We start from the raw sequence: 14,320 nt of genomic DNA on the forward strand, positions 1-14,320 counted from the left end.
ACCTCCTCCTTATTAGTATGCGGTGTTTAATGTTTTTCTCGTATGATAATTTCCAACGTTTACAAGAGCATCATTGTTACGAACTCTCTTGACACACGCAATTCCAGGAATGTTTTTGAAGCCGTTCAAAAAACTCGCAGCACGTGTTTTATCGGGTCTAAAACCAAATCCCGATAAAATACTGCTGTTCGTGTTTTAAACGTTACATCAACTATCACGCATAGAAATTGACAGCGAATAATCTAGTCGTTTTAGTGTAAAGCTACTAGACGTTCAAAACTTAACAGCGAATCCTCTTCACAGACTCTTGAAAACGCGAAGAAGCGGCCGCCATTTTAATTGTTAACAACCGCACACAGTTAGGCTACTCACTCTACTATCTATCTACAACAGAATAGATAGAGAGTAGCGTAGCCAATAAGAGAAGAGCATTCGTGAAAGAACGCTAGTAGATTTATACTAAAACCTAGTAGTGTCTCTCTGCGGATGAACACTATGGTGTCACATGATAACATTAAACCAATCAGACATAGAGAAAACTTAGTGGTGATCTATGACAATGATAATTACTTACTGCTTGCGTCAGAGCAGTAACTCAGTGCACTGACAAAGTCCTTGTGGTATCCACATTTCTCTGAATTTGCCAAATAGTAAGTTGCTTCTTGAAGAAGACATTCAATGCAATCGTTCGGATGAGCTGCGTAAACATCACAATATCGATCATTAGTAAAGCAAACATGCTCAACGTACACCATAAACATTCTTGTAGGGTAATTCTCTGATGGGCTGATATCAGGAGTTACCACATTTAGTACAGAAAACACCTCCCCTTATTACACACAACCCTCGCATTACTTGACCATCATATCATATTATTACAATGGAAAACACTAACAAGTGTCAACTACAAATAAAGCCTAGTTTTCTTATGTAGGGAAAATCCCAGACGATCAGGGATTTCACTGTTTCCCGACCGTTCCAGATTTTGCAGAGATAACGGGAAATTTTGGCTATTCATCGGTGACAGATGCCATTTTTATTTGTCAGGGGGAGGGCGACAGTGCGAAACTGGAGCGAAGCAATTTAGAGGGTTGGTAACGAGCTAAAACTATCGCCGACGTCCCCGAGAGTATAAATTTGAGTTTTCATATGTCGGGAATGATCGCCGACCTTCACAGCAATCTGGGATGCGTTGTGAAATTAGAAACACTCCCGATTTTCCCGATTTGTCTGTGACCGGCAATCATTAGTTTTGAAACAGGTGTTACAAGCAAGATTTCACCCGCAACGCCTACGGCCTTCTCGCAGCCGTTCTGTGTCTCGTCATGCAACGCCCCGGGGGAGGACCGTTGTGTGACAAGGCACAGAGCGGCTTCGAGGGAGACTAATGATGTAAAAACCCTCAGAAAGGCTTGCACTCTGAGGCAAGAATTTTTTTTTCTCTATCAAAAAGTAATGCAGATAAAACTGGCCAAAAACATAATTTATAGACAGAGTTAGTAAGTATTAGTGTTTTGAGAATGATGATTATTCTAGAAAGTGACGCAGGCATACTCGGAAAAAAGAAACCCGAGTGCTCCTATTAGGAGTCGAACCTAAGACCTTCCGATTACTAGTTCAGATGCTCTACCACTGAGCTACAGGAGACTCGTGGGAGCTAAGGCCATTAAACTAAGTTCATGGGACAAACATCCTGCATACTGCTAGGATTTGAAAGTTGAACGTGTGGTATATGAAAGAAATGTGTTGGTATATTTCCAGCCTGGTGAATGAATGAGAATGCTGATTATTCTAGAAAGTGACGCAGGCATACTCGGAAAAAAGAAACCCGAGTACTCCCATCAGGAGTCGAACCTAAGACCTTTCGATTACTAGTTCGGATGTTCTACCACTGAGCTACAGGACATTCGTGGGAGCTAAGGCCATTAAACTAGGTTCATGGGACAATTAGTGACTATTAGGGACTATTAGTGTTTTGTATCACAAACTTCAAGAGTGGCCCTCTTTGCTATATTCTGCATTCACAGGTGTGGAAATAAAAATTAATTTACATACTTTACCTGTGAATTCTGTTGGTTGCTAATCGGATTGTAAAAAAACTAAGAAATGTCTATATTTTACACAAATAATATAAATAAACGAATTAAAATACAGCTTTTGTGGAAGTGCTTACCAGGTGGCCAGTTGTCGTATTTGGAATGACGCCATGATTGATTGAAGTCAATAAGGTCCTCATCACTACCTCCATAGTTAGTGTCTGTAGAGCTGACAGACCCACCAGCTGATGACGAAGCAGAGCTTATCCCACTGTCATGGCTAGCTGCTCTCACTCGCGCTGCATTCAGGGCTTTGGATGGCTCGTATAGCTTCATCATCTCCATTTCAGCATCTTCATTCTTGGTGCTGTGAAGGTGAAACATTAGTTGAGTTAAAATCATCATCATCTTCATCATTCCGATCATTAGAGCAATTTTCAGTTGAAAGTTGAAAGTTATTTCCTGTTTGCTTTAGATTTTCTTTACCACGCTCTCTGATTGGTTAACAAAACTCGCACTACTTTCTCGACTAATATGACCAAAACCGTTTTGACTTGCTCGCTCGCGTTTTCCCGCGTTTGGCGCAGGTTAAATTACATGTATTTGCTTCTAATTCTGATTGGTTCATTGTGCTGTTTGCATATTGTGATTGGCCAGAGTAATTACTTTGGTTATGGTTTTATGACACTCAATTGAAAACCGCTCTAAATTACTTTGTAATTAATTAATCATTAGTATTAATTTATTTGCTTGTAATTGCGTTCGACGTAGAAAGAACACACTCCTTATACAGATTGCAGTCGAGATTGTATGGGACAGTCGATCGATCAATGAATGGATCTTGGGACGTGTACCTGGCATCCACTGCAGATTTTACAGGGGTGGATGACATTATCACCAACTTGCAAAGAGCCTGGGATTGAGGTCATTGGACGCACTCCCTAACGTTTGATTATTAGTAATATAATAAACATGTTGTTGTTGTTGTTGTTGTTGTAACCAACAAACAGTGTATTTAAGGGAGATTATTTGCTGCATTTTACACCATTCCAAGCTGTCACAAGCTCTTTTTCTCACTTCTACACATCTTTCCCTAAACTACATGTGCCAGTTTGCCCTCACACAAGGTATCAAGCTATGCTGAATGTCAATATACACTGCAAGGGTGATTCTCAAAATCAAACTGGCTAGATTTACAACTTGGCCAGTGTGCGTGTCTTTAGGGGGAATGGTTCAGTGCAGACACGTTTTCTGCATACATTGAACACTACACAGCTTAACTTACCCCAAATCTATGAGGTCATGACCGCCACTGGACTCACTTCCCGACCCTGTAGATGACCGTCTATTTGATTTCTGTGATGTCTTCTTCTTGCCTTGCTTCAAGTGAGACACAGCTAGGGCAGGATTCACTGCGCTCATGATAGCACTTCCAATCCGCCTGAAGCTGGGGTGGTGTTTCTCCTTTCCTGAGCTGCTGGCACCAGTGTCCGATGCATTACTGGGTGTCCGAGACAGTTGCTTGGTTGGTGCTGTCAAGTCACCAGAGGAAAGGCTTTTCTTTGATTTGAAAGGTGATTTTTTTCGTATTTTTGTCTTTTTTGATGTGACTGGGCTCTTTTCCCCATCACTTGTGCCATCACCAACGCCCCTCTCAGCAATAACATGTTTGCTTGATTGGTTTGGATCGGAGGTTTTTTGGTGCGCGGTACCACTGACACAAATCCTCTTCTTAGGTGCTGAGTCAGCATTGACAGGAGTACCACGGGGATTAGCATAGAGAAGAAGCAGAGGCTGATAGTGACACAGACGGCACTTTTCCATCATGACAGACCAGTCAGGACCAATCTACAATAACAGTAAGTAGCCACAAAAATATTAAAAGAGGCAAATCAAAACCAAATCATTCATTTAAGTTGCTAAAGAGGTATAGAATGGTAAATCCGAGACTTCGGGAGACTGCAAGACAGTTTTAAAACCCAAGACCGAGACTTATTGGGTCAGTTATTTAAACAGAGTCTAACTTAGGCCGCAGCGTAAGACAATCAGTGGGCCTCCAAATGTGTTGATAAGTGGTTTATTTCAAGTAGATAAGTAGTTTTCTAGTCTGGGATGCAAGCCTTCTTGTTACCGTCAGCAGCAATGTTTAGATATGACTGTTGGCAAAATTGAAAATGGCTTAGAACGTCGTCTAAACTGTCTTTTACTAACAGACCCATTGTGCGCATAATTTTTGAACCAGAGACTTCACCTAAAAAAAAATCCAAGCGTGAGACTCTAAGAACTTCTGAGTGCTGGACAATAATGAAGGGGTTCCTGGAAAAAAGCCCTAAGTGACTTCTGATAAAATGCTACATTCTCCTTCCAGACTGGCTTGTATTTGCTTGTGAAACAAAAGGAGAATTTGACCTTACATCAAAAGTCACTAAGGGCCTTTGTCCATGCATCCCTTCAATTTTAGAGTCAATAGTACCAAAAAGAAGGTTGCCATTTTTCATATGTTCGTTGCTCATCCCTTGTACGTGTAACAGAAATAGACTAAAACCTTTCTTTCCTTGGTTGACAATTTGCAAGACTTTGAGAGTCAAATAATTAAACTCTGAGACTTCGAGATGGTCCAAATTCTAGCGAGCATGAGATTCTGCCACACTAACTTTCAGCTTGTGAGAATTTGAGACTCAGTTAATATTTTTTTTAGACTAGTCTTTTTCGATAGACCATTCTATAGTCCTTACTACGTGTATGTACCACACAATGTTCTACCAGAACGTTTGTTTAAACTTTTGACTATGTAGACTTAATATAGAATACTTTAAGGACGGTGCCTACTTTTGTTATTGCGCATACGTTCTGTGGATCTTGAAATACTCGGGTTTCCTATGGGTTGTGCCTACAAATGCAGGGATATTTTTCGCCACTTTAAAACTATGCAGAGAAGCAGAACCTAGAAAGTGCTCTTGGTAGTCATTATCCACACAACTGTTAGTAGGCACTGTCCTTAAGGATGGTGCCTACTAATACAGAAGTATTTTTGCGCGGTTTAGGATTATGCGGGAAAAGCAGATCTTAGCAAGGGCTATTGAAATCCAAAAAGAAAATTGGGGGATAGCCACGCATTTCTCAGAGATAATTAAGCAACAATAACTCAAAAAAGCAGTAAAATACAAAGCAACGTATGGCGTTTTTTTCCATATCGAAGCTTTGTTATCTCTGAAAAATGCATGGCTACCAAAAATTTTCTTTTTAGAAACCAAAAGCACTTGCTAAGTTCTGCTTTCTCCGTATAGTTTTAAACCACGCAAAAATATCCCTGTATTAGTAGGCATCACCCATAGGAAACCTGAGTATCTCGAGATGCGCAGAACGTATGCGCAGTAACATTAGTAGGCACCGTCCTTAAGTTACCACCAGCCTCCTCACCTCCTTGACTCTAGCATCTAATTCGTTAACTTTTGGACATTTTTCACTGTAAGCTGGCTTTGTTTCGTCACTCTTGATTTTGTACTTCGTGAAGTCTTTAAGAGATGTCACATCGGTTTGGTCTTTTCCCTCATGTTTATCTACATTTGCCACATGACAGGTATTGCTTGGTTGACAGATATTCAATACTGGGTGTTTACCTTGATCATCATTTCTCAATCCTGTTGTCATAATCCAGGATGCCACAAAATCCCTTTTAGAAAAAAAAAACCATGTATAATGAGATGGGTCGACCATCGTAAACCCGTGCTTTTTAACTCGTGAATGCTCGCATGCGCAATCAAGGAGTTATCGTGATGTGGACTGAATTTCACTCGCTCGCTCGCTCGATTGCTTGCTCGATCAGCTGTAAACTTTATAATTAATTTAATCAAAATCATAAATTATTCATGACTTACGTTTAGTGCATGAATTCACCATCAGCCGCCATTACGGGACAAAACACAAGGACATAAAATCGACTAAACGAATAAGCTATTCCAAGAGAGGATTCATCCTCTCTTGACCTTCATCCTCTCTTGGCTATTTTTAAAAGAAAACACTAGCAGGTGTGTTGTCTTCTAAATCCTTCCATTGGCTGAAACTACAGTGAAACTAAGGGACAACTTATTTTGGTGACTGAAAGCGCCGCGTCAAAAGCCGCTCAAGACCGAGATTGTCGTCCAACAGGGATTTCGCGTAAAACGGAAGAAGAAAATATGATAGAGAAACGTCTGACGGTGTTCCCTGTTCATTCGCGTATTTTTTTTTTTTTTTGGCTGTCCGAAGTAATTTGACCGCTCAAATCGTAGCGCCAGAGGCTCCGGATAATTCAAAACCCTCAACAACTTACAAATACAATAATTAATCTCATCTTCAGGAGTTGTGAGTAATGTTGTCTCGTAAATACTGGAATAGAGAACGCTACATTACTGTTGTTGTTGTTGTTATTTTCCCTACGGAAAATGCCAAAAAAAAAAAAAACGTTCAATTAACTTAACTAAGGAAAAAATAGGAAACTAAGACTTCAGCTTCGCAATAAACTTCATTCGGGCTCCAGTGTGAGCGATAAGATCGACTCACGAGAACAAATGTAAACGCTGGAAGTTTGCTAATGTATAGCGATAATCATCTCAAACGCTTGATGTATTTCTATATTTACGTTCACTTGGATTAAGCCAAAATGGAAACTCTAGCAAGATTAAAAGCTTCTTCCGATGTTACAAAACGCGACAAGAGCCGTCGTTTGAACGCAGAAAGGAATACAGTGTATTACCATCCTGAAAACAGCAAGATTTAGGTCACGTGCTAGGCAACCAAAATCGTTCACATGTATCAAGTTTCATTCGGCAACAACACGACGCGAGGGAAAATACGGAGGTTCTTGGAAGAAAAACTGGACGCTTTTTTGTCGATTGGCAACCACGCAAAACCACCAAAGAACGCACATGTCCACCTTTGCGTTGCTTTGCGTATCGGAAGGAATCAGAGTGCGTTGGAATTTAATTGTTTCATTGTTTAAACATAATGCATTCCTGCAATGCGCCATGGCGTCCACAAATCCTTCAAGGAGGCTCGAAAGGGTTTTATGTCCGCGGGAGATTGGATCCAAATGACTGTATCCCACGCGCGATCCTCCCGCGAAATTGCGTGGCGCGCGTTGTAAACAACAATGGCGGCCGTAAGTGAAATTAACATCGCCGGTCCCAAATTGTCCGAGGATGAATGTGGCTATTTGCGTAATAAAAAGGGGAAGTTTGTTACAAAAAAAAACCGTTGCGAAAAGTGTGTGCTCCGCTAATAAGTTAATTCAGGCAAGAAAGTCGGTAGAAAAGCGACGTCTTGACGATGATGCTCCAGCACTCGCGATCGATGATTTTTTGCCCCGCAAAAAAACAAGACGACAAAATGTGGTACGTACAAATTTATAACACTACGCTAAACATGGTTTTAATTATTTTTGGCTGTGCGGCTGTTTAATGTCGTCAAAATATTGCAAAACATTCAAACTCCACCATTCATGTGCACACAGGAGTCAGACAAAGAAAACAGTCAAAAAGTACATGTAGTCGGGTCAAGAATTATTGACATGGAGGCGCTAGCAGATGGGTTTGACAGGTGTAAAACTTGTGACAAAGGTAAGCATTGTTTTATGAATAGGGTTTCTACTGAGGCTCGGCTTTTTTCGTTTGAGTTTTTACTAGTACAATTCTATATCGTTTTCCAAAGGTTTATTCAAAAGAAACTCAACTATAATTACAACAAAGCATTGAAAAGTTCCCATTATTTAACTCCAACAACTACAAGTAATTATACAGTTTACAAAGTTTCTAACTTGACAAAAATACATGTACAGAGTTTGAAATAGATTCAATCACTTCACACTATAATTAAATAAGACCCTGGATAGTGTATAATTCGTCAAAAAAGGCTTTATGCAAATAACATTTATTTAGTTTTTTTTTTCTGACTGAGATCACATAAACAATAGTATTTGCAGATCAAATGTACTGCAAATATACCATGAATACTAGTTACATTCTCTTACACTCTGGAACAGAGTAAAACCCTACAAAAGTTGAGATGTGCAAAAAAATAATATCTGTTTCCGGACAACCAATGATACAAAATTATTTTGTTACCTAAAGGACCCTTGGCATGGAAGAACTTTGTTAGTGAAGAACGCAAAGGAGCAGCAAGCATATTTACCATCAGATGTGGATATTGCAAAGCAATAAACAAAGTGTCAACTTCAATGCAACACAGAGCAGGGAAGCGTGGGCCCATGGCTTATGACATTAATACACGAATAGCCCTGGGGGCTCTAAATGCTGGTATAGGGCAAACACACGTCAATAGTTTATTTTCCTGTCTAAATGTTCCTTCTGTTAATCATGTGACTTTCAAAGTAAGAGAAAGAGAAATTGGAAAAGCAATTGAAAGTGTGGCAGAGGCAAGTTGCTTGGAAAGTTGTAGTGAGGAGCGAAAGAGGGCAGTAGCAGCAGGTGTGCAGGGTGATGACCAAGATTTAATTGGTGTTTTGGTGTCGTACGATATGGGGTGGCAAAAAAGAGGGAAGGCACACAATTCCTCATGGGGCGGTATTAGGTGTATCAACAGGGAAGGTATTAGACTTTGCCACAAGATGCAAAATGTGTCGAATATGTTCAGCGGCAAGGATAAGCCCAAGCCACATGACTGTCGCAAAAAACATGATGGGTCTTCAAAAATCATGGAAACTGATGTTGCTTGTCAGCTTTTCCAACATGCCCCGACACGTGGTATTAAATATGACAAATATATTGGGGATGATGATTCCACAACTTTAGCCCAACTTAAATCAAAAGTACCTTATGGCCTGGAAAAAATTTCAGACTTCATCCACACAAAACGCTCTTTAAGCACTCGGTTGTACAACCTGAGCCAGCGTCAAAAATTTGATAACTCTTCAATTCTATCTCAGAAGGTTATCAACTACCTCGTCAAATGTTTCTCGTATTGTGTTCATCAAAACAGAAATTGCCCCCAAGAGCTGAGTAGAGAAATCAAGTCCATTGTTCCACATGCATTTGGCAACCATGAGCAATGCTCTTCAACGTGGTGCCGATACAAACAAGACCCAGTAAACTACATGCACAACGAACTGCCACATGGCAAAGACTTACATGGTGCAAGCCTGAAACAGGCCTTACAGACCCTTTTTGATGAATATGCATCAGAGACAGTCACAGCCAAACTTGCACCATGTATGGACTCGCAAAGAAATGAATCCCTTAATGGAACAATTGGTTCAAAAAATCTGAAGATCAGATATTATGGAGGGAGCGAAAGCAGCGACTTCCGCACAGCTTGTGGGGTGGCTCAACATAATGAGGGGCACAAATTTGTAAACAAAACACTACTGAAAGCTGGGATAACCCCTGGTATCTTCTGTGAAAAACACCAAGACAAAGAAGACAGTAAATCCATCAAGGACAAAAGTCGCAAAAGCAGTATGGAATACAAACGAAGAAGAAGACACTTCCATCTGAAGAAAATTAAAATCACCACAAGACATGAAAAAAAGGAAGGACCAAGCTATGGACACAACATAGGACTTTCCCTTAACCCAAGCCAAACAAATTCCACTAATGAATCAAGTCTGCACATTCTGAAAAATGTCAACATTAACCTTTGCAAACAAGAACTACCAAACTACGAAAACTTGATCCCATCATCTGGAGTGAGACCTGTGCTGAACGAAATTTCCTTTGATCCCCAGAAAACCTACACGTTTGTTGTCTTCGATATTGAAACAGCATCGACTTCAAGGACTACTGAACTTCTTCAACTATCTGCAATAACAGAGGACGAAAAAGCTACCTTTTCCGAATACATCTTACCGAGTAAACCTATCAGCAGCACTGCATCAGCCATTCACAACATAACTGTGCGATATTCCGGAGATCAAAGGCAATTGTACAAAGATGGAAAACAAATACCTGCGACATCACTGCAAACCTGTCTCACTCGCTTTCTGCATTTCCTTAAAACTATTTACAAGTCAAAACCTGTTGATCACTTAGTTCTCACTGGACACAACTCCTCTGTGTTCGATACCCCTAGACTTCTCCGTAACGGCGGCAGCAGATTTTCCAACCAGCTGGAGGAAATGAAAGTGTTGTTCTGTGACAGTCTTCCAGTTTTCAAATTCCTTCGAAGTCAACCGAACAACGCCTTGAAATCTTCGCCGAACAACAAATTAGCTTGTGTTTATAAGGCACTGTTTAATTGTGACTTTCTCGCTCACGACGCTTTGGAGGATGTGAAAGCACTGAGAAGGATTCTGTTTTCTCCGCCACTCGAGCTTAGCACTGAAACTATTGTTAACCATGGGAAAACATCATCACCGAACGAAGCACAGCAACAGTCAACATTTCTTGAGCGACGAGAACAAGTTGTTGACACCTTCAACGGAAATCTTTACCTCCCGAGTGGCTCTTTGAAGCTTACCTTGACAACAATCCAGAAGTTAGCAGATGCCGGTTTGGCCTTCAGTACTCTCCAAGAAATTCATTCCAAATTTGGACTAAACGGTCTGTATGGTATTATTGCACTCCCGCCATCGAATCGCAATTCCCAGCCTCGCCAAAACAAGTCGGCCAAGTCGCCTAGAATTTCATCAAACAAAAGAATAATTTCCACAGTTTTAAAGTACTTCCACGAACTATAAACACGACCTTTCGCTTTGTTTCAATTTAATAAGCCCTTAGCCTTTTCATTCCTTTATACTCCTTCGGTTTCTTCCATTGATGACTTGGGACGATCGCTCGATTGACAGAAGGAATCCAATCCACTCGCGCGAGTACGGTCAGCGGTGATATGAAGAGCGTGACCGGAAATGATAATGGCCGCGAAATCGCACGAACCGGAAGTAAGAAGACAAACTTTGGATCAATTTATCTCGAAAATTTGCTCGGCGACCTATGTTGAAATTTTTCATGCAAACAGCATTTAACTGTATCTAACATTCAAGACTTTAAAGAGAAAATCTGTAGAGCAGATTTTTTTTAATCTTTAAAAGACCTTTTTCCAAGGTTTCTCGATTTCCACACTACAGATTTTTTTCAAATTTTCAGGGGATGTGAAGAAGACTGCTAACTATCAAAAACGCTGATAAAATGTATAGGTCACCGAGTTAGTTTTTAAGATAACTTTGAAAAAGTGACTTTTGAGGAGTATGTCTCTAGAGAGTTACGGTTACCATGACAACGCATATGACGTCATAAGTTGTCTTAAATGAAACTTTAACAACCCTGTTAAAAGCTTAGCTACAATTTGTTTCAGAGACTTAAGGGGTAAAATTTCAGTGTTGATTTGTTTTGACATGTTTATGAGCTTTCAGAAACCCTTTCGAGCCTCCTTAAGCGTAGTTTGATACGAGTACCGCTTTACGGTTACCACTATTCACTTCTGCATTCACGAGTTGGCTCACGACAGCCTTTGATTTGATACATCCTCGCGAAATGCCCTCAGGGCAGACCGCGTCAAGGTTTCGGTCGGGTTTCCTTTCTTTTTTCTTCATCGTAGTCACAAATTGCAATGAATAAATTAGGCGTCGTCCACACGTATCCGGAAATTTGTGAAAAAGCAAATTTTTTTTACGAATACGGCTTGCGTCCACACGTATCCAGCGTATTTTCCGGCCGTATCCGGAAATTTTTGAAAACGCTCTCCAGAGTGGAAATTTTTTTATCCGATGCGAATACGTATACGTGTGGACGGTCGTATCCGGAAATTTTCGAATACGCTTTCGGCATTGTCTTGGATCCAGTTCTCACGGCGAGCATTATAAACAAACATGGCGTACAGCAAGGTTGTAGCTTCTTTGTTAGTTGCTCTGATTTCTAGTTTGATATCATGCGTTCAGATAAATGCAGCTGTGATAAATTTACACAACCAATACATTAGAGATCGACAGGATGTTTTGAGATTGTTATCAATGAACAGTGGGCATCGTAAAGTCAAAAAAAGAGCGAACTATCAACGAAGGCGATTTTGGACGCGACCGGGGCCCGATTCTCGAAAGACCCGGTAACTTATCGGGCCCGATAAGTATATTTTTTAAATACTTTTTCGCCAACTACACGCAGTGATTTCATACATGGTACTTGACCAATGTTTTTATAGAATTATAAGATTTAAAATTTAGCATTCAAAGCTAACAAAAATTGGCTTCTGTTAAGAAACATTTTTCACCAAAATCACTTATCGGGCCTGGTAAGTTACCGGGACTTTCGAGAAACGGGCCCCAGGAAGGGCAAGCGCATGGTGGGACAATTTTATCAATGGCAGAATGATCGAAGAAGAATGGAGAGAGAATTTTAGAGCTGGGCACTAAAGCAAATCAGAAAATTTCCGGATACAATCGGATACGTGTGGACGGCTGAAAACAATTCGAATACGCTGCGTGTGGACGCGAAAATTTTCGCATCCGCAAAGAAATATTTGCGGAAAAAAAAAATTCCGGATACGTGTGGACATGGCCTTAATTAAATCTGGATTAAACTCTGTTCTCTCCTAGAAGGGAAATTTTTGTCCTCTATTGTTCTCGTTGTCTTCAACAAACACCGCCCAATTAGAATCTATTATCTACGAGTATGTCAGGAGGGAGGGGACCGACTCATCTCTATCTGTGTGACGTCACATAGACACGATCTGGGGCCTAGAAAGAAAGCCTTTCTTTCAAAATGGCGGCCACACGCGTGGATTTAAGACTCTAATATGCCATTTTCAGAAACAAAAGAAACCTTTTGGAGGCGGTAAATCGAAAGAATAATTACTTAGAAGAACTCGACAATTTAAACGGTGGAAATTGGAGAGTTCACGGCGAAGAAATTACGCTTTGACCGACAGGTTAAATAACTCATTGCGAAGAGGAAACTAGAGGTCATAGCTTAAGATCATCACTGGCGCGCGACGCTGCAGATTTCGTCGAACTGAAGCCTAAACGCTACTGGAAATCTACCTCGCAAAAAATTAAAGATTTGATTGTCAATTTTTATCAAAAGGTTTCATCTGGCAAAGCTTTTTGAGTGTTTGTCTTTCCGTTTTCTTGATGAAACGACGGAGGACACTTCGTTATCTTACACTTACTGACATTACATAACCAGAATATAAATAGCGCTGACGATAAGGTTTGTAATGATTCTCGTACGCTTTTCAATGTTCCGCTGTTTATATCTGATGTAAATAGACGAAATATAGCCGGAAACATAGAAGAAAGATCCTTGCAGTTTGTACGCAACTTAAGTAGTTGCGAAAAGAAAGCCTGAAAAAATTCAGGCTTGAACGGGATTCGAACCCATGACCTCTGCGATTGCGATGCAGTGCTCTACCAACTGAGCTATCAAGCCAGCTGGGAGCTGGGAAGGAACAGTCAACAAATACGCGAGGGTGAGTCAGAAATATAAAAAAAATTACCCGTAATCTAATCTTCGTCGTCGCTTTCAATGACGAGCCTTCTAAGTCGCTTAAATAGAACCGGTTTACAAAACTTTTAACCAGCCTTGTCATGAACTGGAATGTGCAGCCCGTTATCGATGAAATATTATATATGGGGTTAGTTACCTTGAGACGTGGTCAACAATGACGATGACAGGGGGTTTCTCTGCGTACGTCCAGCAATAATGCATCATGGCATGTAACCAACCAGGACATTGGCAACCTTCATCGTGCGTCAGTGGTTCCTTACCTCTCAAAATCTAACACAAAACCCAGTCCAAATTGTCAAAGAGTGAACAGTGTAGGGTGCGTTCTATAAGCCTAAATACTGATACGAGCGGTTTTAATTGAGTTTCGTAAAACCAAAACCAAAGAAATCGCTCTTATCAATCATAACAAACATAAACAACATAACAGACCAATCAAAACTCGAAGGAAACAGAAGTAAATGACAAGACCGAGAATCGGGTGAAAAGGCGAAGTAACAAAACTGACGCAAAAATTACCGTCGTCACTTTCTTGAAAACCGCGTCAATACCCAGAACGATCAAAACAAATTTATTAAATGCAGTTAGATTCAATTTAACGGAGTTAACATCAAAGAGTGCCAGTGTGCCAGTTTTGGTCAGCGGTGTTTTCATATGCGCATGAGCCACGATTCGACGTGCTCTTGGATTAAAGGCTGTTTTTAGCGGGAAGAGTGAGCTTTTGTTGAGCGTGTTTGCACTTCATAAAAGGCTATTTTCCCCTCTCTCCCCTCCCTTTTCCACTGTTTTTATCAGTGTGATGCATGCCTATCTTCCTTACTACGTGGGGCTCATGGCTGGGTTGCAGGATTTGCC

At 40.6% G+C, this 14,320-nt stretch overlaps 1 protein-coding gene, 1 non-coding gene and 1 pseudogene across 2 annotated transcripts in view; 1 reads left to right on the top strand and 2 right to left on the bottom strand.

The window, feature by feature from the left end:
* The window catches only part of LOC146462703 (uncharacterized), a 100,316-nt gene that overhangs the window by 5,640 nt on the left and 80,356 nt on the right, over positions 1 to 14,320 (bottom strand). The window contains exons 17-21 of the mRNA XM_085085383.1: positions 13,605 to 13,738; positions 5,457 to 5,709; positions 3,322 to 3,884; positions 2,174 to 2,403; positions 575 to 697 (exon numbers count right to left, since the gene is read on the bottom strand). Of these exons, the coding sequence (XP_084941509.1) occupies positions 575 to 697; positions 2,174 to 2,403; positions 3,322 to 3,884; positions 5,457 to 5,709; positions 13,605 to 13,738 (1,303 nt within the window). The remainder of the gene's footprint in view (positions 1 to 574; positions 698 to 2,173; positions 2,404 to 3,321; positions 3,885 to 5,456; positions 5,710 to 13,604; positions 13,739 to 14,320) is intronic.
* Positions 7,585 to 10,707, top strand: LOC146462704 (uncharacterized; annotated as a pseudogene).
* Trnac-gca (transfer RNA cysteine (anticodon GCA)) lies at positions 13,318 to 13,390 on the bottom strand. The gene has a single exon. It is a non-coding gene; the product is annotated as a tRNA-Cys (tRNA).

The sequence above is a fragment of the Pavona decussata genome, unplaced genomic scaffold (assembly GCF_977016875.1).
Source record: "Pavona decussata unplaced genomic scaffold, jaPavDecu1.1 SCAFFOLD_186, whole genome shotgun sequence".
NCBI lineage: Eukaryota > Metazoa > Cnidaria > Anthozoa > Scleractinia > Agariciidae > Pavona > Pavona decussata.